The sequence below is a fragment of the Benincasa hispida genome, chromosome 2, assembly GCF_027475165.1.
Source record: "Benincasa hispida cultivar pf3 chromosome 2, pf3_genome.v1.1, whole genome shotgun sequence".
NCBI classification, from domain to species: domain Eukaryota; kingdom Viridiplantae; phylum Streptophyta; class Magnoliopsida; order Cucurbitales; family Cucurbitaceae; genus Benincasa; species Benincasa hispida.
In genome coordinates this window covers 47,213,293-47,236,592 of record NC_143479.1, presented here as the reverse complement: position 1 = coordinate 47,236,592, position 23,300 = coordinate 47,213,293, and the positions used below count along the sequence as shown (strand labels likewise).

At 36.4% G+C, this 23,300-nt stretch overlaps 1 protein-coding gene across 1 annotated transcript; it reads left to right on the top strand.

The window, feature by feature from the left end:
• Nucleotides 1–4,964: 4,964 nt before the first annotated feature.
• Nucleotides 4,965–21,619, top strand: LOC120071326 (signal recognition particle-related / SRP-like protein). Its single transcript, XM_039023531.2, has 14 exons — nucleotides 4,965–5,164; nucleotides 5,328–5,424; nucleotides 5,584–5,650; nucleotides 5,811–5,921; nucleotides 6,257–6,452; nucleotides 6,590–6,675; nucleotides 7,442–7,637; nucleotides 9,168–9,279; nucleotides 10,636–10,760; nucleotides 10,866–11,072; nucleotides 11,233–11,342; nucleotides 19,909–20,038; nucleotides 20,550–20,708; nucleotides 21,058–21,619. The coding sequence occupies exons 2-14, from the start codon at nucleotides 5,352–5,354 to the stop codon at nucleotides 21,277–21,279; spliced, it is 1,794 nt and encodes a 597-aa protein (XP_038879459.2). The 5' UTR covers nucleotides 4,965–5,164; nucleotides 5,328–5,351; the 3' UTR covers nucleotides 21,280–21,619.
• The last annotated feature ends 1,681 nt before the right edge of the window (nucleotides 21,620–23,300 follow it).

Below are 23,300 nucleotides of genomic sequence, written 5' to 3'. Positions count from 1 at the left end.
TCTACACAATCGCTTAGATAAATCCCAATGATCGTTTACCTTAGGCTACATGATACGACCAACGCTTGATCTTCTTCCTCGTTGAGAACCGCATCTTCATTCTTTGAAGCTTCATCACAAACGACTTGATTAACTCAAACTCTTTGAATTACAAACTCGATTGCAAGTTAATTACGCCCAAAAACATAGGGGCTCTTACAAATTAACACTTTGTAATTGAAGAAAATTTTAACTAAAGGCAATTAAATCTGAAACATTCATCAGCTCCATCCACAAATGCACTTAACAATTAAACACAAATGCATAAACCCAGCGAGACTATAAAATGAAGTTAAAAAAAGACTTATTTGGAATATTAAAACAACCTGGCTTTGATACCAATTGAAGGAAAACGTGCACGAGGATTTCCATGAGCAGCAGGAAGATCATTCCAAATTACAATCATATATGAACTTAACAATTATAGTCATAAACAGAAACATACAGTTAAGCATTCATTCCAGAAATTACAGCATGATAGTACCAATGAATAAGGAGAAATGCTACACACATTTGTAGACTCATCGCCAAGATCCTTGATCACGAATGCTCGAACACAACAACCTCGAACGCTCTTCCGCTACACTGCACGAACACCGCGCACTCGAACTCAGTGATCGCCTCGGTCTTAAACACCCCAATAGCACGAACAACCTCCACAGAATCTCGATGGTGTCGAGTTGAGAATGACACCACCAAGAAGGCTACCTTGGTATTTTCGGTGTGAGAATCCAGAGGGTGGGCTCTATGTGGACTTGGTTTGAGGCAGATGACAGAGGAAACAACAATCGTGTAAACGATTGAGCAAGTGGGAGAAGGTTGAACCTATCGTATAGGTCGATGCCCAATCGTTTAGCAAAAACTAAGCGATCATATAGCAAAAGGTAAGCGATCGTTTAACTCATCGCTTAGCTCTGTGTCTATCGCCTACAAAACACTACACGATCGTTTAGCTCGCTCCACGTTGTTGTTTAGTAAATTCTATTTACTTGACAACTTCTGTGAGATTCCAAGAAAGAAAATCTCAAATTCATAAAATTTTAACTTTTTTAAAATTAGGAAAACAAATTTTCTTTTATCTCACGGTTAACATGAAACCACCAATAACCTCCCACTCAATTGGTTATTAGAGAAAAAGATTTAATTATCACATAATTAATATTATTATAAATATAAATGATAACCAACTTATCATACTATATTTATAACCTATAATTTTAATATTTCATCTCATGAAACATATAAACCATAACTCTTTTTCTATTCCATGGTACTTAATATAAATTTTATTTACATTAATCCTCCAGTAGATGTATCACATACATCATACTGATCATATCATATATAATCGAATTACCTCTTGTCAATTTGAACATTTCAAATCAACACCAAGAACTGATCCTCAACTAAATCTATTGAGCTACCAAGGGGACCTTATGGACCTATAGCTCGAAGCTCCAACGATACGTGAATAACTGACTAAACTCTTTAGTTACGGAATCCACCATCCGTTAACTGCCAGGCACTCCATTAAAGACCAACAACTGAACTCTCCTTACTATAGATATATTATGTGTCCATCTTAACCAATCAGTAGTGCAACAACCCTTCATAGATCGCTCGTAAGTATAGCTCGGCCAATAACCGTTATGCCCATGTAGTTACATCTAACTCCTTAAGTACCACTGATCCCTCTAATGAACATAAGTCATAGTTCTACTATGACTGAGTCCTCTCTTCCAAAGAGAAGTTGTGGCCACTATGTTCAAGCCCTGGAATCAGCCCTTAAGGGAGCAATCTCTCTACTTATCCTTGCTTTGGGAAAGGAGTGAATTCCATCTTATGTAATGAGTTCCTAGCTCCCAGATCAAACAAGTCCCCAAAAAGGTAGGCATGTTGAGTTGACAATTTGGCCACTCTCACCCATACTAATCAAAAGACCTTCCTCAAAGGTAGGAGTTCCCAAAATACTCAGGATTGAGGTGTGTCACCTATGGTCGTTTAGGTGAGATGTAAGTCACTAGCATCGACGACGTTATATATAGAGTCTAGTCATCTCGTGGTCTGATCTTATACAAACTCTTTGTATAGGACACCCTCACTCGCACGTCTTAATATGAATGGTTAGGATCTACCATCTGTAATAGTTTACAATACTTTGCAAACTACTACAAAGTGGGTCATATCCGTAATGTCACCAGGATCAGGTATCCCATCTTAATCCTTATACTACATATCTATTTAAGTAATCACTTAAGGCATGATCCACTTGTATATCACATATACATGCTTAAGTTTACATAAGATAACCAAAGAGTTTTGTTTATTGGATATAAGTAAATGCCAGAATGAAATAACATTTAGTTTATTCATCACACAATGTGTATCATTACAAACAACAAGACTCTAGGAGAATTAGGACACCAAACCCAACACATAGAGCACGAAATGCATCGGGAATATACTTGTAATAGCCTTTTCAATTTAGATGTGACGATCTGATATAATCACTAAATTTGGAACGTCTCCTATCGAAGCCTTCAAATGAGTCATGAACCAAGTTCATGATGCATCGTTCTTACCATCTACAATACTAAAGGCGATAGGATATGTGTTGTTATTGCCATCGATACACGTTACTATTAACAACAGGATATGTGTTGTTATTTCCATCAATACACGTTACTATTAACAACACACCTTTATATTTCTCATGCAAATAGGTCCCATCAACAACGATTACTGGGCGGATGCAGTTCAAAAAACCCTTGATACATGGACTAAGTGCCATAAAGACGTACTTAAAGTATTGTCCGTCCTCCACTTCAACCTCAAATATCGTACCTGGATTTGCAAGCTTAAGTGCCTCGCCATATGCCTTAACAATAGCATATGATCTTTCTAGCGACCCTCGTGTGAACACCAATCCGTACTCTCTAGCGAATAAGCCCGTCCATAACTTATGTTCACTCCATAATCTTGTCGCACGTCCTCAATTATATCCCTTGGGTGGTATGTTCAACCAACTTGTTTGTATTTGGACTTGATTAAGTATCCAATAACCCAACTTTTTGCTTGTCGATGATTATCCATTCTCATTTCAAGAGAACATGTATGTTCGCTCGGATATTTAGTCACTTTGAAGAAATCACTTTCTTTCATTTTTTTCACACGAACCATCTACTTGCATTCCTCCACCGAACATCGGACAGTTAGCAAACTCTTTGTTGACTTTTTTACACGGTAGTCAAAGTTCTTTCTTATTGCAAGCATCGATAATTTAATTGATAAATCATATTTTGAAAAGAAAATTTGATCGACCTTTATATCCTCATCATTTAGATAGTCATGAGGCATTATGATGAAGTCATCATATGATGGGCCCTCTGATGATCTTGGTATATCTACAAATGGTTAGGTTGGAATGGTGGAATGCATTTGAACCGAAGGCATCACAACTGGTGGGATTAGAACGTGGATGTAAGGTGTTGGAGAAGTTTGTGGTCCTGAAGATTGTCCATATCCATATTTAGTATTGAACTGTGAAGTACATCTGGGTTCACTGTTGTGACCAAACCAAGCTTCACTTCGGTCATCCCCTAAGTTTTGACTGGTTGAAATGGGTTGATTAGTTGAACTGTAATGATGGTACATATTGTCTGTGTGTACTCCATGACTTTCGCAAAGTGTAACTGATACAAATAACGACATCTATGATGCATCACTGCCTTCTAAAAAAAAGCTAAGGTCTTCATCGTCGATTATGACGATTGGAGGAGCTGGGAACAATAAATTGTAACAATATTTGATGTGTATATCAAACATATCCGGATCAATATTCAGTTGTTGGTGCATCATACTCACTAATTCACTGACTGTTATATCATTTCTGACTTTCAGACCTTTCATATGACCTCCAACATAATTCCTTCCGGACTCATCCCAATCCCCACCAAATCATACAAAGATGCGAAGTAGCGTCATTGATCTATAATGAGATAAGCAAATATTGTAATTTATGACCAACTGTTTATATATATACACACAATCGTATACTAAGTTATAAATGATCGTGTAGTAATTTATAAACAATAGTGTAGCATTAAACCATCGTGTAGTGCTCTATAAACAATCTTTCATAAACGTATATATGATTGCATATACAATACTAAGTATACGATCGTTTATAAATTACTACACGATCGTTTATAAATCCCTACACGTCGTTTAAAAATTACTACATGATCATTTATAAATGATTACACGATCGTTTATAAATGATTACACGATCGTTTATAACTTAGTATACGATCGTCTAGTAATGCAAAACGACACTTATATTGTAATGAACGATTGTGTATATATTACTATACGATCATTTATTTAATGCTAAACGACACTTATTATGAAAGTGATCTGGGACAAGAAATATTGTAGAATATCACTTACATTGTCTCTGTTTCTGAATCTGATGATGAAAGCGGTCAACAAAGATGTTGGACTAAAACTCTGAGAGAACACTCCGAGAGAAAAATGAGAGAATTTCGTGGGGAGTTTAACAGAAAGTGAATACTGAGAGTGACCTTCTATTTTGTTAATACCAATATTATTAAATGTTATTGGTAGAATATTAGTTGGGAATAAATGTTTTGGTGGAATGTTGGTGTTGTATTGAAAAATGGTTGAAGGAAGAAATGGAAGGCTTTGGTCTGAAGGCATTTAAAACTGGGAGTAATTTTGGAATTTCGCATGCGCAAAAGGTCCGTGGTAGAAAGTTTTTAGAAATAGGTCATTGTTAGAAAAATTTTGGGTTTTTGAGTCATTTTGTAAAAATTTTCGAGACTAAATACACATATTTTTCAAAATTTGAGAACTAAATATATATATATATATATATATATATATATATATTTTTTTTTTTTTTTAAAAAAACATTAGATCATTCTCCAAACGTTCGATCCCAAATTTCATTTCTGAGTTTTGGACTTTGAAAGAAACCCAATTGGCAAAACAAAACTACCAAATTAGTAGCAGACAGTGCGAGTCATCGAGACAATCCAAGGATTCGTAGCAGCCGTCGCTACTTCCCACAGATCGTCAGGCCAATTGTAGAGACCTCCGTAGGGTAAGTCTCTTAATTCTCCCGCCAGTGCATCTCAGATTTCCATCCCTACCTCCTGTTTCACCATTTTTCCGGCCAGCCAAGTCGGAATCAATGGAAATCGCTTCATTCATTGACGACTGTGTGGCAATTTCTTAGTCTGATGGTTTCTCTTTGTTTTCTTAAGCCTCTGATTCCGAAGTAAAGCCAAATGGCGTCCATGGAAGTTGATAGCGCCAACTCCAATACTTCTGACCCTGAAAATCCTAGATTTTCCGTTAACGGTATGCCCTTGTCAATTGCTGTTAAACCATTTGCGTATGTAGTAAAATTGTGTGTGGTGTGTTCATTTTGCCCATTTTATCAGCTTTCGCTAAATTCATCAACTTATTGTTAATGCTGATGGTGCTTTATATATTGTCTTTTTATTTTTTTTCCCGAAGTATTGCAGCTCTTGAAATCTGCCCAAATGCAGCATGGATTACGTCATGGAGATTATACTCGCTATCGGTTTGTGCAAATGCTTTTTGTATTATCTGATTTGATTGATAAATTGTTATGCTGTTCTATTTTCTTACTTCAATTTATGCTAGCGTTTATAGCGTTGTGGATTTCTTTTGATTGCGTTGGATGTTGATTGTTGGTAGATTTGATTTTTTCTGATGCCTAGGAGGTATTGCACAGCTCGGCTAAGGAGGTTGTATAAATCTCTGAAGTTCACTCATGGCCGTGGAAAGTACACCAAACGAGCCATAACTGAATCAACTGTTAGCGAAGTCAGGTTTGTCCCATTTACACTCTTATTTCACTTGCACTTCAAAGTAGTCTCCTCTTGTTACTGCCTAGAAAAATGTTTCACTCGAGAAAGTGTTAATAAAACGGTCAATAATGTTTCCCCTTAATTTACACCGATTTTAATGAAGTGGGAAAGCAAGATGAAGAGAAAGAAGATGAGCAAAGCGGTAAACAATTTGATGATTGTTAGAACCTTATGATATGAGTTCAGATAAAGTGGCACATGTATTTTTAGATTGGACTTTACCTGTGATGATAAATACATTGTGAAAATCATTAGAAACAAAGCTTAAAACTATCAACCCTCTGGATTTGAAATAGGTTTCTCCATGTGGTTCTTTATATGGCGGAGAGAGCATGGAGTCATGCCATGGAGAAAAGGCAATTACCAGATGGTCCAAATGCACGCCAACGTATCTATTTGATTGGTAGGCTCAGGAAGGCAGTAAAATGGGCCGCTCTCTTTGCACAATTGTGTGCAAGCAAGGGAGACTCGAGAACATCTTTGGAAGCAGAGGTTTGACTTTAGCTTTCTCCTTATGAAATATATATCACATATGATATTCTTTTAACCTGGAAATTTTAAATTTATGTCCTAGTGGAGTGACTTTCATGTTTGTTTCTCAACTGGTAATTATTTGTTCCTATATGTAGGCTTATGCATCGTATATGACTGGAAACTTGTTGTTTGAACAAGATCGAAATTGGGACACTGCATTACTGAACTTCAAAAGAGCTAGGTGGTTCCTTATATTTTCTCTGGATCGTTAAATTTCCATGTTAAAATCATCAACTAATTCTTGCATGACCTTTTTTTAAGGGCCAAGATGCATTATGCAAATAATTTGCTCTATGGATGCTGTAATAGTTTGTTTTTGCTTTTGTATTTCTTTTTCCATTTCTATATAAGAAAGGCCTAAAATTAATTAGATAAACTCAAACGAGGTCACTGCCATTCTAGGGAAGTTTGGATGACTCTGAGTAGATATTTTTTTATGACAATATGTGCCCTTTAGAAGAGAACTAAGATTGAATCAGGTTTAGTGCCTCTATTGAAGGTTTCAATTCCCACAAATTCTTCCCGCTTCCTCTCCTCTCACTGAAAGTTATATCTTGTTTCAACCAAATTTCCCACAGAATGACCCTAGAAGCATAGTGAGAGAGTCCTTGTCTTGTCTTGAAGCTTTTGACCTAAAAGGAAAGGTGGATATGATGGGCTTTTGTGATCGTCGAAGGTTGGGTAAACTAACATTAAAAGTATTTAAAGCTTCAGTGTGTAAGTGCAACTGAAGAAAATGTGATCAGCATTCTTATTTCTTACTGTTGAAGACGACTGTTTGATAAAAATAAGCCGATTATAATTTTTCTACGATTTCTGCTGTTATCTATGTGTAAGAATCCAAATTTTTTTAAGGATACTTGATTTCCTAAAGGCCCTGCATCATTTATCATCTCATTTTGATTTGTCACATAACATGTTAGCTAATGTTTTGTTTTACCTTTCAGAGCTGTTTATGAGGAACTCGGCAAAGTAGGAGATCTAGAGAATCAAATTTTGTGTCGTGAACGTGTAGAGGAGCTAGAACCTAGCATACGATACTGCTTGCACAAGATTGGGAAGTCAAATCTACAGGCCTCTGAACTTTTACATATTGGGGAGATGGAAGGCCCTGCTCTAGACCTTTTCAAAGCTAAATTAGAGGTCTGTTTGCTTTTTATGCCATTCCTTTAGCAAATGGAAAAAGCTAGGGACGATTTAAACCTATTTCTTAAAACTCAGGGACTAAAAGTTCACGTTTTGAAACAACCCATTCCTTAAAACTTAGGGACCAACAAGTAATTTTTCTTTTGCTTCTAAAAATGTTATGGCACCAACAAAGTTTTGGTTTTATTTAATGTGGGAGCTTTTCACCTAAGTACAAGTTCTAATTTTTAGACTACATCTTTTTTTTTTTTGCTGCAGTTAAGCGTGCGTGGGTGGGAGTAGTACTAAGTTGGGTCACTTGGGAAGTCCTCATGTTGCACCCCCTTTTTTTTTTCTAAAAAAAAAAAAAAGTTTAGACTACGTTTTTCTTATCTCCCTTTTTGATCTCAGTATAGGCATAGATGTCTGGTTAATGGTGGTGGACCGTCGGTGTTGTGACTTATACTTTCATTTTCAAACACTCGGCTTTTAAGCTTTAGAAGGAAAAAAAAAAAAAGAAAAGAAGAAGAGGATCTTATACCTTAATCTTAGTATTCTAACAAAGTTTTGTTTTGTTTTTTTTAGTAGTTTAGCATACTGACTGTAATCTGAGAGCCAAATGTGTAGTTCTAGAGAGGTGCTACCCAACCCTCTACTTATAGCCATCATTTTCTTAGTTGGGATCTGCTATGTATCAAAGTTCTGTCGATAGTTTAGCAATCAATTTTCTATGTTTATTATGTCTCTCCTCAAGAATGGCTTTAAAAATTAGTTAGATTAATAAGTGTTGTATTGTGGAATAAAGAAATTTCTTTTCTGGTCATCTTTCTGGAAGAACTGACCTGCTTGCTCGTTTTACATATATCTCCCAATATTTTTTGATTCATTTATGTAAAGATTCAAACTAATGTTGTCAATATGTCATCATTGGACTTAGTGTCAACTTGAGTATAGCTCAACTGACATAAGACAAACACTTTTGACCAAGAGGTTAGAGGTTCAAATCCCCAAACCCAAATTGTTTTACCAAAAAAGGAAAAATAACCATTGTGTCTTGGCAACATAGTTTCTTGAAGCTAACTTCACTCGAACTTACCCTTTTACTACATTAGGTGAAGTTTAATGGCCAACCTATTTTGATTGCAAAATTGTAACAGAGGTTATCTATAGCTGTAGTATAATTGTTTTTGATGTTATTTGTTCTTTTTTAAATGGAAACAAGACTTTTTATTGATAAAATGAAAAGAGACTATTTGTTGTTAGGTAGACCGTAGATCTAAGAACATTGTCTGTTATTGAAAGAACATAATACAAAAGATAGTCTCAGGAATATTCTTCAACTGCAAATTACTTGACTTCTCAGATTTTCAATAAAACTCTACTAAAATTTCATAATGATGATATATATATATATTTGAAAAGGAAACTTCATAATGATGATATTGATTTTTTAGTGTATTGATATTTTGGTTGATCTGATAATGTCTTTAGTCTTTTAGTCTATCGGAGGCCATAGTTTATTTTATAGTTGTACTTTCTTGCTTGTAGGCTGTCATGTCGGAGGCCAGATCTCAGCAGGCTGTTTCCATGACCGAGTTTCATTGGCTTGGTCATAGGTTTCCAATATCCAATGCAAAAACCAGAGTTTCCATATTAAAAGGTTGGTGTTCATTTCATAAATCATTTAAATATTGAGATTTATGATGATTTTACTTGGTTAGGAACTTATATGCTAACAACCGAAAATTTAATGACCTGTTTGGTATATGTTCCAAAACAAAGAATATTTGTTTCTATAATTTATAGTTGCATTATTTGAGTTGTCCTTAGGTGGAAATTCTAGAACAGAGGGTGTTTGGGGGGCAATTGAAGATAGGATAAACGGAGGATTTTCTAGGTGGAGAAACTTCAACTTTTCTGGAACAGGATGACTACTGTAATCCTTTTGGTTATTGTCTATATCCTTATGGATTTCATGTCCGTATTGGAAATAGTCTTGGGTTTGAGGTTGGATGTAATGTTACTGTTGATGAGGATGGCGAAGACTCAACTCCTGATGGGATAGATGGTAGTTACTCTTTTGCCCTATTTAAACCAAGATAAGAATGCACCATGGCAGAAATTAATGTCTCAAATTGGAGAAGAGTTTGCAAGGAATACAGAAGGCATTAGTTAATTTAGCCATGCTTAATGAATTGATTATCAACCTTCTCGGCTAGCATATTCAATTTCATGAAAGAGAATAGTCTACCCCCTGCCCTTTTTATTCGGGTTCTGTTGTCCTTTGACCGATATGGAAACCATAGATGTTACAAGATTTGTGTACGTATGTGTTTATTTATTTATTTTTTATTGGGGATGCTGATTTTAGGAACAGGAGAAGGGATGTGTGGATTTGGAGTCCAACGCTCAGGGGGGACTTGCAATTCTTTTTTCCATTGTCTTTTGGACCCTGCTCCTATTAGGGACTATTTTTTTGGCCCTTTGGAAGATCAAGATTCCAAAATGGGTTCTTATCTTAAAAAAAAAAAAAAAAAGCTTCCAAAATAGGTTTAGTTCTTTGGCCGACAGGTTTTTCATGGTCGAGTGAACACTTTGGATTGGCTCTCGAAAAAGGGGTCTTCATTTATGGGCCCATTTTGTTGCATCCTGTGTGGAAGGCGAGGAAACCTTGGTTCATCTCCTTTGGAATTGCGGCTTTGCTCGTTTTGTGTGGAGTTACTTTTTTTTAGGCATTTGGCTTTCAGTTGGCTTGTCATAGAGATCTGGTTGATATGATCGATTCCTTCTCCATCTGCCCTTTTAGGGGAATGGTTATTTCTTGTGGCCTGTGAGGTGTGCGTTATTGTGGGATCTTTTAGGAGAGAGGAATAATAGTGTTTAGAGGCTTGGAAAGGGATGATGTGTGTGTCCTTTCTAGTTTTCATGTTTCTCTTTGGGCTTCAGTTGTGGATTTTTTCTTTTTTGCACTTTTGTTAACCAGAATTCCTAATTATATCTGCATGAAATTATCCAGCTCGAGAATTAGAAAAGGACTTGCAAGGTTCAGCAGATTCACTTCCAGCAGAGAAAAGATTGTCCATTTTTGATAAGATCTTTGCAGCATACCACGAGGCAAGGAGCTCCATTCGCAGTGATTTGGTATGTGGAAGTTTGACATTAGCCTTTCTTTGGATTCTTTAAAGAGTCTGTGTCTCTACTAATTTGATCTTCCAGACTTACGTTACCAATATTCTGTTTGTTTAGGTCAGTGCTGGAAATGCTGAAAATGTTAAAGATGATTTAAGTGGGCTTGATAAAGCTGTTAGTGCAGTGTTGGGTCAAAGGACAATAGAACGCAACCAGTTATTGGTAAAAATTGCAAAAAGTAAGCTTGTTAGGCGCCATGATGAAAAAAATGAGAAAGTTACCAAGCCGGAGGAACTTGTTCGCTTGTATGATCTTTTAATACAAGTAAGCATCTTTATGTATTCTTTTATCCTTTTGAGTATTTGAAATGATCTAACTGTCAGACTGAAAATATAAATTTCTCTGGAGGGGTTAGCAATAGCTTTTATATATTTTTTTCTTTTCTTTCTTTCTTTCTTTATTTATTATTATTATTATTTTGCAGAATATTACTGATCTTTCGGATTTAGTCAGTTCCGGAAGAGATAGGAGGCAGGAAGAAGTGACGTTTGCTGAAGAGTGCTCGGTTAAAAGCATAGCTTTTCGTGGAGAAAGGTTTCTGCCCTTGAGTTCTTGATCTTTCTTGTTGATCAGAAAAACCTCCATATTTGCATTGATAATCCAGCAATTTGCATTCTGGATTACCTGTTCTCTCTTCAAGCATAGAAATCTCCTGTTCTTTTTAATGCTTGAAAACTTTTTAATCCTTGAAAATTTGCTCATAATGTGTTAGGTTCTCCACCATTTTTCGACCCTATAACTCCTTGCTTTTATCTGTATCCTGCACCTTGTTTGTTTTACATTCTCTTGTTTTCTATTTAACCTGCCTAGTTGGTATTATGCCAGCGTTGACATGCCTTCTTGGCCACATCTCTTGGGAGTATCATATCGATGCATCATTTTGTGTATAGATTTTTTAGTTTATTATTATCATTAGTGTTATTACTGTTGAAGATGATGGGATTTTCAAAACTTACTAATAAGAAAAGAATATTTCATTTGAGATGTGGGGAGGCATAATAAAGGTAAAGAAGATTTAGGCATCTCCAAACAATTAGAAAGGGGAAGTTATTTATTTCTTTATTTTATTTTATTTTTGATATAATCAACAATTTCCATTGAAAAAGAGTGAAAGAATACAATGACATAAAAAAAAGGCCCACAAAAACTCTCACTAAAGAAAGGATTAAAGCGACTGAAGCCTAAAGCGAAATATGAAACCTCACTAGGATCCCTATCCAAACCTTTAAAAACTCCATTGTTCCTCTCCACCCAAAGATCCCACAACAAAGCACACTCCCTAACAAACCACAAGAAACAACCTTTCTCTCTGAAAGGCAGATGGAGGAGGAACTCCTCGATCATTGTACGAATACTCCTCTGACCAACTAACTTAACATCAAACTCATGCAAGAAACAAATCCACATAGACCTTGTAAACTGACAACCACAGAGAAGGTGATCTAGGTCATCCTCCCTTTTCGATAGAGATTGCAGTAGAAAGGACCCATTAACGTGGTCATCTTTCAAACAAGTCTATTCAAAATATTCATCCGACCTAACAAAACTTGGTAGGTAAAGAACTTGATTTTCTTGGGAATCTTAATCCTCCAAACCACATCAAAGACTGACTCACTAACTGGGAAGAGACCCATCAACAACCTGAAGAAAGACTTACAAGAAAAGCCCTCAATAGGGTTAGGATTCTAAATACAAACATCCCATCTCCCCGCCCTAAAATTCCACTCTTCCAACATAGAAAAAAAGAGACAACCTCCGTCGGATAAATGACGATACAAACTAAAAGAAAAGGACATAGTGCTCCCGACCAAACCAACAAATTAGAAATCTGACAATTTTTAAAGGAAGACAAATGATATAGATGAGGAAATGCTGAGCACAGGGAACTATCCTGTAATGCCCCAAGCCCAGGATTCAGACTAGGATTCGAAATCCAAATTCGATATCTGATGGCTCCAACATTCTCCCATGTCCCGTGCGACATGGCTACGTTATCCTTGCTTGTCTTGAAGGCTTCTAAGAGTAAAAGTTGTCCCCAAAAACCAACACAGGTCCTTTCAGCATGTTTTGTCCTTACATGCTTCTTAGGAAAATTCCCAGGAGGTCACCCAACATAGAATTGCTCCAAGCTAAGCACACTTAACTTTGGAGTTCCTATGATTGAGCCACCGAAAAGGAAGGTGCACCTTGTTGGTATAGGTAGTAACTTTCCATTCTTTAAAGCCTTTCTTAATTATACTTTCATGTCCTAGAATCCCTCCTATTCGGATGTAATCTCGGTTCATTCATGTTCCCCTCCTAAACTCGGGACGTTATACGCCCACCAGCTTCTGCTTGGTTCATCCCCGAACCACATCTTATTGGGAGAGGTTCTACTCTGATACCATCTATAATGCCTTAGGCCGAGGATTTTGACTAGGATTCATAATTCGGATTCAACACCTGATGGCTCCTACATTTCCCTGTGTCCCATGCGACCTGGCTACGTCATCCTTGCTTATCTTGAAGGCTTCTAAGAGTGTCCTCACAAACCAACATAGGTCCTTCCAACATGCTTTATCTTCACTCGCATGCTTCCTAAAAAAATTCCTAGGAGGTCACTCAACATAGAATTCCTCCAAGCTAAGCACGCTTAACTTTGGAGTTTCTATGATTGAGCCACCAAAAATGAAGGTGCACCTTGTTGGTATAGGTAGTAACTTTCAATTTTTTTTTAGTCCTTAACTATACTTTCATGTCCTAGGATCCCTTCCATTCCAATGTAATCTTGATTCATTCATGTTCCCCTCCTAAACTCAGGGCATTACATATCCTCCATCTATTGGTCTTCTTAGAAATATGCATCTGATGTAGTCTCAAGCCATGTTATGGTTTTTAAGGAATCCTGTTTTCCTCTATTTTTAGTTCTCTGTTTTTAGTTTTAAGTTTAGCCTTTTTTTATGTTACCAGTTATCGTGGGGTAATTTTTATGTAATTAGGTAAGGGCTGTCTTGTATCTTCAATAGGATTAGCTAGTATATAAAGAGCTAACCCCCCTTTCATTAATAAGATTTGAGGTTTATTCATTAGAATTGTCTTTCACCATCTTGTCTGCAACAAGATTGGTATCAGAGCTCCAAGATTGCCTTGGACCAAATGACTGGGAAGAACAATCTCAACTCTAGTCGGGTAAGCGAGGCTGAGGCCCAATCCCAAGCACATGCACATGAAGCACTATCTCCAAAATCCACAAGCAAGTGCTTGCTGGTGGTTGAAGGATCATTGAGAAATGCGTTCTAGCATTGATAATATTCTGACTATCCTCGGTGATATGGCTCGAAAGTTAGATCAAACCCAAGCACATGAAGTGCTATCTCCAAAATCCACGAGCAAGCGCTTGCTGGTGGTTGAAGGATCATTGATGAAATGCGTTCTAGCATTGATAGTATTCGGACTGTCCTAGGGGATATGGCTAGAAAGTTAGATCAAATTTCCAATGCTCCTCGTCAACAATCCTTACTGGAAAAAGGGGAGAATAGTGAACAACCACATCAACAATCAATTCAAGAAATACAAAATAATGGAGCAAGAATGAATGCAAGAGGCCGATTTCCAAATTTCCAGAGAAGACAAGTCCTTCAAGATAGACAAAGAACTCAAGAACCTGCATCTGATAAGCAAGATTCTGATTCCTCAAGTGAAGAAGAAGAGCAAGAAAGATTTCCGGATAGACAAGTGGTGAGGAATTTTCAAGAATGTGAGGGTCACAACCAAGATTACAAGATGAAGATTGATTTACCTCCATTCAATGGTAAGATAGATTTAGAGGCATTCCTTGATTGGGTCAAAAGTTCTGTTTATTACATGAACCCGCTGGAAAGCAATAAAGTTAAACTAGTGGTTTTTAAATTGAAATTGGGAGCCTCAACTTGGTGGGACCAAGTTCAACTCAACTAAAGACTAATTTGAAAAAGACTTATCAAGAGCTGGCCTCAGATGACAGATGCTAAGAATGATGAAAGGGAGATTTGTACTGGCTGACTATGAGCAACTCTTGTACCAACAGTATCATAAATGTGGACAGATGAATCAAAGTGTGGCTGAATATACTGAAGCATTTCATAGGTTTGGTGCCCGCACAAGAATCAATGAAAGTGAAAACTACCAGATTACTAGATTTGTCAATGGTCTTAGACAGGAAATTCAAGATCAAATGAATTGACAGTCGATTACCCTTTTGGCAGAAGCAACCACAATATCTATGAAGGATTAACAGAAGGTTGACAAAAGAAATCAGAAGCACAAAAGGAACAAATGGGGCAGGTCATTTACTTCTTATTCTAGAAAGAACTCTGAAACTAACAAACAATTTCAAGTTGGTGGCTACTCTGGAACGAAATCAAGGGAGGAAACTAGTACCAAACCACACCAAGCTTCTAAAATTCAAGAAACAGCAACCAAGAAAGGTGGAACAAACACATACTCGTCCAAACCACGGTAAATATTTTCGTCGTGGCCAACAGCGTCATTTGTCTAATGAGTGCCCGCAAGGAAAGTCACTGGCATATGTGGATGAAGGCCAAGACACCAGTGACAAGGATGTTGTTTCAGAAGAAGAACCTACCTACATTGAAGCTGACGATGGGGACCAGTTGTCATGTGTTCTCTAAAGGGTTTTACTTTCACCTAAGACAGATTCATCCAGACACACTCTCTTCCGAACATGTTGCACAGTCAATGAGGAAGGTGTGTAGTGTTATCATTGGTAGCAGGAGCAGTTAAAATATGGTTTCTTTGAAATTGGTAAAAGCTCTAATTCTCAGTTTATCCTCATCCGTACAAATTTGGATGGATTAGAGGAGGGGAAGCTCAGATAAGTTCTATATGCACTATACCTCTTTCTATTGGAAATTTATACAAAGATCAAGTTGTTTGTGATGTTCTTGATATGAATGTTTGTCATATTTTGTTAGGGTGACCTTGGTAAGACAACTTGCAAACCATTCACAAAGGATGGGACAACACATACGAGTTTAACTGGATGGGTAGAAGAGCGGTTTTGCTCCCTTTTAATGTTACTGCACCAAGCAAGAAGGTTAAACAAGATGAAGAGGATCCTAAGAATACTATATTTACAATCATTAAAAGAGAGCCTTTATTTACTAAAGAGTGTAACCAAGTCTGGGCTGTCATTGTCCAGGGGCAGTCAAATTTGCTAGAACCATTAGAACCAAATGAGCAAATTAGACAACTATTAGAGGAATTTCCACAGATTGTTGAAAATCCATCAGATTTACCCCCTCTTGGGGATGTTCAACACCAAATCAACTTCTTACCCTGTATCATTTTGCCTAATCCATCTCACTATAGAATAAACCCTTGAGATTATAAAATCCTTCAGGAACAAATCCAAGAACTTTTAGAAGGCCATATCCATCCAAGCCTAAGCCCATGTGCCGTTCCAACTTTGTTAGCACCCAAGTAAGATGGAACTTAGAGAATGTGTGTATATAGTAGGGCCATCAATAAAATTACTTTTAAGTATCGTTTTCCAATTCCTGGAGATGATGAGGATGCTAAGGGTAAGGGGGTGTCAACCTAGTTGAGATGCCTGGGTGCACCTCCTGATCCCTTGTTTTTGTTGTTCTTTGTTTCCTTTTGTATATTGAGCTTGTCTCATTTCATTATCTTAATGAAGAGATTGTTTCCTTTTTTTTAAAAAAAATATCATTTTCCAATTCCTAGGATCGTGGATTTATTTGATCAAATAAGAGGTGCTAAGTGGTTTTCCAAAGTTGATATTAAAATTGGTTACCATCAAATAAGAATAAGGTGGGGAGATGAATGGAGGACAACCTTCAAAACACATGATGGGTTGTTTAAATGACTTGTCATGCCATTCGACTTATCAAATGCGTCGAGTACTTTTATGAGATTAATGTCCAAGTTTTGAGCCTTTCATCAATAAAATTGGAAAACCTTTCATTATAATGAATAAGAATTGAGGTTTATTCATTAGAATTGTCTTTTCCCATCTTGTCTACACCAGTATCCTTACCATCCCCCACAATGCAACAGACCAAATGGGAAAAAGAAGGGAACTCAATCGAAATATCTTTCCATAGGTTTTGGTGTGTGCCTTCATAGCCACCCAATCAAAGCGATGGGGATCATGCTTACTCACAATGATACTATGCTACAAGGATTCAAACTCAAGGTCGAAACTCCAAAGCCATTTAGCCAACAAAGCTTTGTTGCATAACCTTAGATTTCCAATCTCCAACCCTCCCTGATTCATAAGGGTGCCCAACAACCTCCCAGCTAACCAGATGAGAACCTTTCCCTTCATCCACCCCTTCCCAAAGAAAGGCTCTCATGTACTTCTCAAGACTCTTACAGACCGAACTGGGAGAGCAAAATAGGGAGAAACAATAAATGGAAGTGCCATCCTCAACTTATCTTGTTAATCTGTCCAACGAGCACTTCTTTATTGATGACTTTTCACATCCATCATCTTCTGACTTAACTCATCCTTCTTTACCTTCTCTCCCAAACAAATCTTCTCACCTTCTCTCTCCATCAGCCCCTTTGGTCCCACCGAACACATTCACTCTCTCAAACAGAAACGTATTCCCACTCAACCTCTTCCTTCTTCCTTCACACAGATGCTCCCTCTCTTCCCCCATCCGCTTCATACCTTTGAAAAGCACCAAGCATATAACATCCCACTCAACCATCAGTCATCTACAGACTACTTTTTGCTTTGTTGTAAAGCATTCTATTGCCATTGTGGCTTTGCCATATGATGCCGATACAAAAAATTACCTTTCCAGCCCCAACCCAACTCCTTCAAACTCCTCATTCATCCATTTATGTGCCTCTTGAAGCACAATGGTATCATTTCATTCCTCCACCGACAAATGAGTTTTTCAATCCGGGGCCTGACATAAATGCATTGGTGCCTTGGTTAAGAGAAAATGACCTTTGTATAATGGCTATTCCTGCTAGAACAATGAAAAACAAGAAGTAGATAGTGAAACAAAGGTAGCGCATTAGAGAAATCCAAAACTTGGAATGTTCAATCTCATACGAGAAAAAAGGTACATCTTTGCTTAGAAAGGGTCATTGTCGGGTTGAACTTCTCATTGCTCTGCTATCTCCCTTCCACTTTTTGGCCTTTTTCTCCATCTCAGTATCATTTGGATTTGTGTTGGTGATTTTTTACTCAATAGGGGTGCTTATGCTTTGGTTATCATCTTCTTTTGGGTTGCTTCGGTTTGATGCATTGGATTTTTGGTTTGTTTAGATTGTCCCTTTCGATTTGAGGGTTTACTGCATCTTCAATCCACCTTCTTTCTGTTTTTCTCACCTTTTGTTGGCCCTTTGTTTTTGTTACATCTTTATGTTGTATCCTTATTGTTGGGTTTGCCCCTTTGGTTCATCTTGTATCTCTTTATATTTGATTTTTGTTGTACTATTTTGAATTTTCATTTATCAATGAAATTGTTTCTTATCCCAAAAAAAAGGAAAATGCCACTCAACATTGATATGATCAGGGTAATTTTGCTAGTTTTGGAGAAAAAACCTTTCTTCCACGAGGCTAACCTGTTACAGATCTTCTCAATAATGGGGTCCCAAAAAGAAGTGACCATCAGGTTTCCACCTAAGGGAAGGCCAAGGTAAGAGGGAAAGGAACCAACTACACAACCAATTAGATTGGCCCACCTTCTAAGCTTTTCTTGATCACAATTAATTCTCAAGATTTGGCATTTGCTTCTATTAATTTTAAGCCCAGACATGGCCTAGAAAAACCCCACCATATGATTTAAGGATCAGGAAGGACTCCTCATTTCCAGAACAGAATAAGGTCATGTCATTTGCGAACTGTAGATGAGACAAGGCCACCTCATTAGAACCAACCTTAGAGGGCTCAAGAATATCTCCCTCCACACCCCTAAAAATGAGATGGCTTAAGACATCCACGACGATTAATAACAAGTAGGGGGACAAAGGGTCCCCTTGTCTCAAACCTCTAGAAGCCTTAATTGACCGATTTGGGGTTCCATTGGTGAGGATGGAGTAACTCACATTTCCTTCCTCCATTTATACCCAAAAGCCTTTATTTTCCATCACCTTGTAGAGGGATTCCAGTTGTAAGATATCTAATGAAATAGGAGAGACTTTTTGCTTTCCAACCTATGAGCTTCGCTTGGACCTTTTTTCAAGGAGGGGCAGGCAATGAGAAGAGGTCATTCTGCTTTCAGTGGCACGTGTGGAAGGCAAAACTCCGTTTTGCCGGCAAGCATAGGAAAGAAATCCCCCCGGATATTGATGCTAATCCATTAGTTCTAGCTCGAAGTTTGCCCTTAGTTGTCTCGAAGTTCCAGAAAATTTCAATCCATATGACCATAAGCCTTTTCAAAGTCTAATTTTAAATAACTCCTTCCTTCTTATTAGGCTCTATAGTCCTCAATGTCTTAGTAGCCTTAGTTGTCAATAAGAGCCTGATCAACAAACTTTCTCCCAGCTAAAAAGGCTCCATGCGCCTTGGAAATGGTCAAAGGAAGCACTTTCCTTAAGCAATTTGCAAGGACATTTGCCAGAACTTGTAGACACTAGTGATTAGACTAATGGGTCTGAACTCCTATCCCTATAGAAAAACTGTCCGAGCTTGGGGACTTGCTCCTGTCACTCCCAAAAACCGCCTTCTTGATTTCCTCCAAAGTAAAAGGGACCACCAACTCCCTATCCTCCCTGGTCGAAATGGGCTCCTCCAAGTTATTTAGTTTCCCTGGGCTCCTCCTTCCTTCGGTCTCTTTTGTTCAGAGCTCAGTGTTCTTAGCCTCTATTTTAGTGTTTTGTTTAGATTATTATTCTAGCTTCTTTATTGAGGAGCCTTAGTATTATTTGGGTTGTTACATACATACTTTGTAATCCTTATTAGTTGTTCTTCTCCACAAATTGTGTGTTTGCATATTAATTCTCTGATCTTTTACATTTTTAATCTTATTTTTGTCATTTGTTCTTGTTTATATGTCATAACTGACTGAAGTGTGGATTAACTGATTTTTGTTGGCACTAAATTGCTGTAAATGATGGATCCTCCTCTATATATTTTCAGGTGCTTTTACTTGGCAAAATCATATAGTTTGGCTGGGAAAAGAGCAGAAGCTTATGCACTATATTGCCATGCTCGGTCCCTTATTGAAGATGCCATACAAAAATTCCGTACGGAAAATATCGACGATCCGGTATGTTTATCATGTAAAATACGCTCGTAGCATTCTAAACATCCAACCACTTGTATCATGGGCTGTATGCTATTATCTTTGGTGGTTTTTCCTATAGCTTTGGTAGTTTTCACTGCTGTAGCTTGTTGCATTGCATAAGTCTGTTGGTGAAACTTCACTTCCCTTTGAGGAATATTTGTTAATCTTTGTTGAGGTCTGGAAGCTGTAAGAGATGGCTGTTTCCAAAGAGAACTTCAGGGAAAACACATCTTCTCTTTATTTCTTTAGTTTGTTTTTATTAATAGCCTATTTCTTTAGAACAATTGAAGTTGTCCTCTTTATAAAATCCAGACTTGAAAATTTGTGATTTTAGGTGCACGGTAACATTAAACTTAACTTGATTATAGTTTTCAAAAACAATAATGAAGGCAAATGAAGATTTTTTTTTCTTGAAAGGTGCTTTAAAAGTAGGTTCCCAAACAAGCACTTATAGTATGTATTCAAAGAATCTCTGCTTAATTTTATGCAACAGAAGCTGATGGAAGAGTTGAAGACATTGATTGAGGAATGCAGAGCGAACAGTTGTATAGAGCATGCAACTGGAATTATTGAGGAGGTGAAGGCTCCAGAGAATCTGTCGAAGAAGATCTCGAACATGTCATTGACTGGAGCAGAGAAGAAGGAGCAGAAGGTACATTACATTCATTCCGTCTGTCTTCATTTTTAAGCATTACATTCATTCTGTCTGTCTTCATTTTTAAGCTTTAACTAGATTAAAAGAACATGAATTGCTTAGTCCTGGATGCAATAATACTCACTGGTAAATGAACATCAAGTGACACGATTAACCAAAAGAATTAACCTCTAGTAACTCTTTAAGCATGTTTATCGATTTCCTGTTGTATGGATACATCAAATTCGTATTTCTTCCTTGCAACATCATGTTTCTTTCTTGTTGTGAAAGGGAAGCATGCTCTTATTTTAGTTTATATCCTTCTTGGATGCTAACATCTATCAAATCTATCCTCATTATGTTTCAGTCGGCCAAATACCTTCTTCAGAGCCTCGATAACTATGAGTCTGCAGTTGGTGATTCCAATATCAAGACTGCTCCACATATCGAAGCCTTTCCTCCCTCGTTTCAGGCAATACCTCGAAATCCCATTGTTCTGGACATTGCATTCAACTTCATTGACTTCCCATCTCTTGAGAATAGAATGAAAAAGGACAGAAAGGGCTTTATCAGTAGGCTATGGGGATGAGTTCCTTTGGCAAGATTTTGTTTTCACTTATGGTATCTCTCTCTCTCTCTCTCTCCCTCCCTCTTTGTTGCCCAGAATTTTTAATTTTGGTGGTGGTTACAAGAATATAGAGACCTTGATACCGATCCTTTAACCACTTCTCGGCCCCCTTGCATGAATTTTGGTTCACAATTAGAAAACAATGACTGTTTGTTTCTTGGTTTCTCTTGGATGTATAACAAAGATATAGAACCAATTTTTCAGGATTTTTCTTAGAAGCCCTGCTTGTGACTACAGAATACACATTAGTTTATCTTCTGATTTTGGCATTAATTTTGAATTTATTGTGGATATTTTAGAAGTTTATTTGCAAACTCTGTCGCGATGCAACTCTTTAGCACACCTTATGGATGATTATATAGATATTGATTTGGCAATGTTAAACCTGTGTTTGTAATGGTAGCTATGAGCTATGCTAACATAAATATTCAAAGACTTCGTGAGATGATTGGAGAATGATTGATTGCAATATTATTCTTTCTGTTATGCTAACATAGGCTATGGTTTCTTTGATCACTCTGTATTTTAAGCTGCACTTTCCTTTGTCTTATTCTTTTGGGTGTATTTGAAAATTGTATATAGGCTTTTAAACTATTGAAAATGATAGCACAAACCTCAGAAATCTTTAGCCTCTACACAAAATTTCAAACCTATTAGACCATTCTTCCTTTCAATAATTTATTGGCAAATGGGACAGGACAGGAGTTGCTTTTTCTTATTACAAAATCTATTATTGACCAATTTTTTAAGTGGCAACAAATTGGAAAGCTAGCCTTGTTAGAATTGGATCAAAAGTGTGTCAATGAATGTGTTATGAAAGCCAACACATAGGCCCCACCCTTGATGTTGATTTATCAATTAGACTAATGGTGAGTGAGTTTTGCCTACCTTTTACTGTAAGTAAGCATTTTTTTTTTTTTTAAAGTATATTCTTTCTTAAAAACATTTGCACTAAGTTTTTGTTTTTGTTTCTGTTGAGAATACACATTGAGTAGAAGATAACTAAGAAATGGTTGAACCAAAGCAAAATGTAGCTAGTATATAGTATATGTTGGCGACTAATGGTTTGAATCTGTCCATTCTTATTGTACTTAAAAAAAGGTTAAATTATAAGGTTAGGCTTATTGCATATTTCGCATTTATCTTTGGTAGTAGATTAATAAACTGGATTCTAATTTAAACATTTGTTTTAAATGTATTTAATATTATATTTATAAATCATAAAACTAGTTATAGTTATCCACTAAATGTTATGTTGATTATAGGTTATTAATTAATTTATGAACTTGTTTTATGTTTAATTTTTTTGTATAATTGTTTTGTAATATTTTTAGGGAAATTTTTATATATAGTAAAAATGTCAAACTATATACAGAAATAACAAAAAAAAAAAAAAAGATACTGATAGATTTCTGCCTCTATCAAAGAAGATTAAAATTTTACTATTTTGTGTAAATAGTTTTCCTTGTTTTTCTATTTTTAAAAATCTCCCTATTTTGTAATATTACATAATACACCTTTTATTTTATTTTAAAATAAAGAGTTCATAATATAAAATATTCTATTTTTAAATGCTTTTCTCTTTATTCAATATAATTATGTATTTTATAATTTAAAATTCAAAAAGTGGATATAGTAAAAACATAAAAATATTGCTTCAAAATTTGCATTATTTAGATCACTCGAAAAAAATTTTAAAAGAAAAATTTTAATTGTTTGCCAACACATATTAGCTGATCTCAATAGATCTGAAAATGTAAAATAGAATTTGGATTGTTAAATCTTTTTGCAGTTTCAAATCTCACTTCATAGGTTGATTTTTCATTTTTTTTTTAAATATTACACCAAGAAAACAAAGTGGATTCAAATTTTTGAAATCTCTTAAAAAGAAATAGAACTAATTGGAATGACTTAGAAAAAAAATATATTTTTTAAAAATTTATTTTTATTTAAATATTTTTTATAAAAATTCCTTAAAATAA

What these genes read in the sequence shown, in the direction of transcription:
- LOC120071326 (XM_039023531.2), top strand. Translation starts at nt 5,352, where the DNA reads ATGGCGTCCATGGAAGTTGATAGCGCCAACTCCAATACTTCTGACCCT. An exon ending in TCCTAGATTTTCCGTTAACG is followed by an intron (nt 5,425 to 5,583) that starts GTATGCCCTTGT and finishes TTTTTCCCGAAG; the next exon opens with TATTGCAGCTCTTGAAATCT. An exon ending in CAGAGTTTCCATATTAAAAG is followed by an intron (nt 9,280 to 10,635) that starts GTTGGTGTTCAT and finishes GAAATTATCCAG; the next exon opens with CTCGAGAATTAGAAAAGGAC.